We start from the raw sequence: 3,125 nt of genomic DNA on the forward strand, positions 1-3,125 counted from the left end.
TCATCTATTCCTTGGATTAACTTGAAATTTTTAGATAATATTTTCGAGACATCATACTTTAAGAAAATGCAAAAAAAAATTGATTTTTTGAAAATTCTGACTACCTCTAACCCCTTACTAACCTACTGATATAATATATTTAAGTATGTTGTCTAATTATGTTCGAATTTAGTATTCTTTGAGTTTTTTTATTTAAGTTATACTCAAGTAGGTTTTTTGTGTTCAAACTAAACTTAAAAGTAAAACAATATTTTAGTATAATGATAATTTACCAATAAGAAATTGTCTTTTGAGTTTGTAAAGAAAAATTGTTTTTCAAAACATACTAACACGTTTAATAAAAAGTAAAACAGAATGTTCATTCGAATTAGTTTTTGTTATTCAAAGTGTTGTTTTATGTACTTATTTAAATTTCAATTATAATACTAGAATAGTTGCACAGGGATTGTCGGACTGTAGGAATATATCAACGTAAAACATTTTAGGTTGTATTGCTTTGTATACAGCTGTTTTATTGAGTAGTAACGCTAAAATAAAATAAAACTAATTCAACATTTCTACAAAATACATAGGTAATAATAATAAAAGAAAAAACCATTCAAGGTTAAGCAAATATTATACTTGATATACAAAAAATTGTTTTCACTGCATACAAAAATTAACAAGAAAAAAAAATGAATTGAAGCAGATAAAATATTATTAAATATTTAAATATTATTATATTTTTTAATTAAAAGATAACTGCTTCGTTAATGTTTTTAAAAAAGTCGGATATCAAGTATGAGCAAAATGCATAGGGCAATGATAGCAGCAAATGAAACAAATATAATTAGTTACGTAGAGTTTAATCAAACTAAAATTATTACCTACACGTTATTATAATACAATCAATTTCAATCAGTATAATTCACTATTATCATATTCTGCGGTGTCACTATCGTCTTCATCTTCTTCTTCAGATGAACTAGAATCATTTGACACGTTGTCAGAACCATCGTCGTCTTCTGCGACTAATTCGGGTTTTCTTAGTTTAACATAAAGTGTTTTTAAGTCCTCGGCAGTGAGCGATCCCAAAAATACTTTTATATTTTTCACGTAGACTTTTTTGAGCGACTTCAGCTCGTCCTCGTAGGCTTTTTTCTTATGATCAGATAACGCATTCCATTCTAACAACGCTTGGGGTTCAAGCCGTTTGATAGACTTGGACTTTGGATTGTTTCGGAATCGACTTTTGAATAAATCAAATGGTTTCTTAAATGGAACCTCGGAAGGTTTACCATCAAGTGTCTTAGTTTTCGACTGTAACGTAGAAACCTCGTTTTTTGATGCTTTTTTCGGTTCTTCTGAAATTCCCTCTCTGGCGTCTATGTGGGGTACGATTTTCGGCTCTGTCGTTTTCGGTTTGGCTTTCGTTTTGGTCATTTCCAATCGCCTTTCTTCGTCCGGTAACGTTTTTAGATATGCATCGAATTCAGTCCAATAACGGTCAGTGATTACTTTTAATTTATCAGTATAGATTCGTTTTTCTTCCTCTGAAAATGATTTCCATTTTTTCGCAACAATCGCCATTTTTTCTTTCGGGGGAATTCCGGCAAGAGAATCGCCTTGTAGCATTTCGGTCGAGAAAAGACTGTAGCTGTTTACAGGTGGCTTTTTCGGTTTTCCAGACTGAGATTCCAAAATAATCCTATCTCCTTTGGTTAACGCGCTTTTTTTTGGCATAGTAAATGCAGGGTCGTCTTTGTGATGTTCTTTCAAGTGATCTAAGTAAACTTGCTCACGTTCATTGGCCAATTTAATCCATTTTGATTTTTTCTTCTCGGTCATCTTTTCCCATTCGTCTTTAAAATGGTTAACGATTTCGGTTTTTTCCAAATTTCCTTCGAACCCTTCGGCCTCGGATTGCAAGAATATTTGAAACGGAGTCTTGGGTTTTCGCTGCTGTTCTAACGACTGGGGTTTGACGTAACCCGCATTTGCCTTGGCCATGAGTTCATTATACTCAGTCTTCAGTAGATTCGCCCTATCCACAAAGCCTTGCTTTTTGTCGGGCGATAAGCTTTTATATTTTTCTGCTATAATTTGCGCAAGTCGCGGCAGCTTCGTGTCGGGATATTTCTGTTTGTACTTGTGAAAAATTCCAGTATAATACAACATGTAAGCAGACTTGGGTTTTTGAACACGATTTTGCTTGGAATGATTTGTATCAATACCTTTGGTGGCCAACAGGTGTTTTGCGTCTTCCACGAGATCGCCCAATGTTTTTTGCGTTCTCAACTGGTCTTGAATCGCCGTCCATGTGGCCTGACACTCTTGTTTATTATAGTTATCGAATTTTACTTTGTCCCAATCTATTTTCGGCAAACGATTACGGAACACAAGGGTATCGTTTTTCGGGAGCACCGCTTCCAATTGAGTTAAAAGCTTTTGAATATCATTGTTGGGCCAACGGATGTTGGCCGGTATTGCATCTTTTACTTCTTCGTCGATTACACCATTGACGACGTGTTCAGACTGCTCATCTGACTCATCGTTTGAAACAACCTCTTGTTTGACGACATGTTTTTTCATTTTGTCGGACCTTTGTACTGCTTCGACAGATTTTCTTTTAGCCATTTTGGCCTGGAAAACATAACTAAAAATCAGGATCCAATCAAGATATATAGTAACACAAAAGAATAATACAATACATTGTAAGCTTGTTTATTTATTACTCAAACGTGGACTGAAAGTAATTCAATACGGATAGAGATAATTTTAAACAACCTAAATTTATTGCCAAGAAACATATATTATGATTGACAATGTAAAAAATAAATTATTAATTTTATTCTGTATGTATCGGTTCTATTTCAAAGGACTAGAATTTCGGCAAAACTTTTAAAATGGTTGTGCAAAAGAGGGTAACCATCTTTAACACATGATTCTAGCGTGCCTAAAATCATCTGACAAAGAGTCAGGCTTTTTAGCTTAAACATTTTAGAAATTATGATAATTTTTGTTTCCGGCTATCCAGCGTTCTTGATGAAACATCCTATACAAGTGTCGCTTTTATATTTTATGCAAATAATTAAAGCAGTTCAATTGTTTTATTTGTAAATCTGATTAAACGTTCTGAAAATAAA

The 3,125-nt window shown here is 33.3% G+C and overlaps 1 protein-coding gene across 1 annotated transcript; it reads right to left on the reverse strand.

Moving 5' to 3' along the window:
• Positions 1–897: 897 nt before the first annotated feature.
• LOC126836319 (nucleolar transcription factor 1-A-like) lies at positions 898–2,616 on the reverse strand. Its single transcript, XM_050569551.1, has one exon. It carries the CDS (start codon positions 2,614–2,616, stop codon positions 898–900), a length of 1,719 nt encoding a protein of 572 aa, XP_050425508.1.
• Between the last annotated feature and the right edge of the window lie 509 nt (positions 2,617–3,125).

This window comes from Adelges cooleyi, unplaced genomic scaffold (assembly GCF_023614345.1).
Source record: "Adelges cooleyi isolate 19-005CV unplaced genomic scaffold, UGA_ACOO_1.1 ACOO_flye_CR_arks_rails_tigmint_CR_PRNA_24, whole genome shotgun sequence".
NCBI classification, from domain to species: Eukaryota; Metazoa; Arthropoda; class Insecta; order Hemiptera; family Adelgidae; genus Adelges; species Adelges cooleyi.

Excerpts from the sequence above, each read along its gene's own strand:
- LOC126836319 (XM_050569551.1), bottom strand. The coding sequence starts at position 2,616 with ATGGCTAAAAGAAAATCTGTCGAAGCAGTACAAAGGTCCGACAAAATG.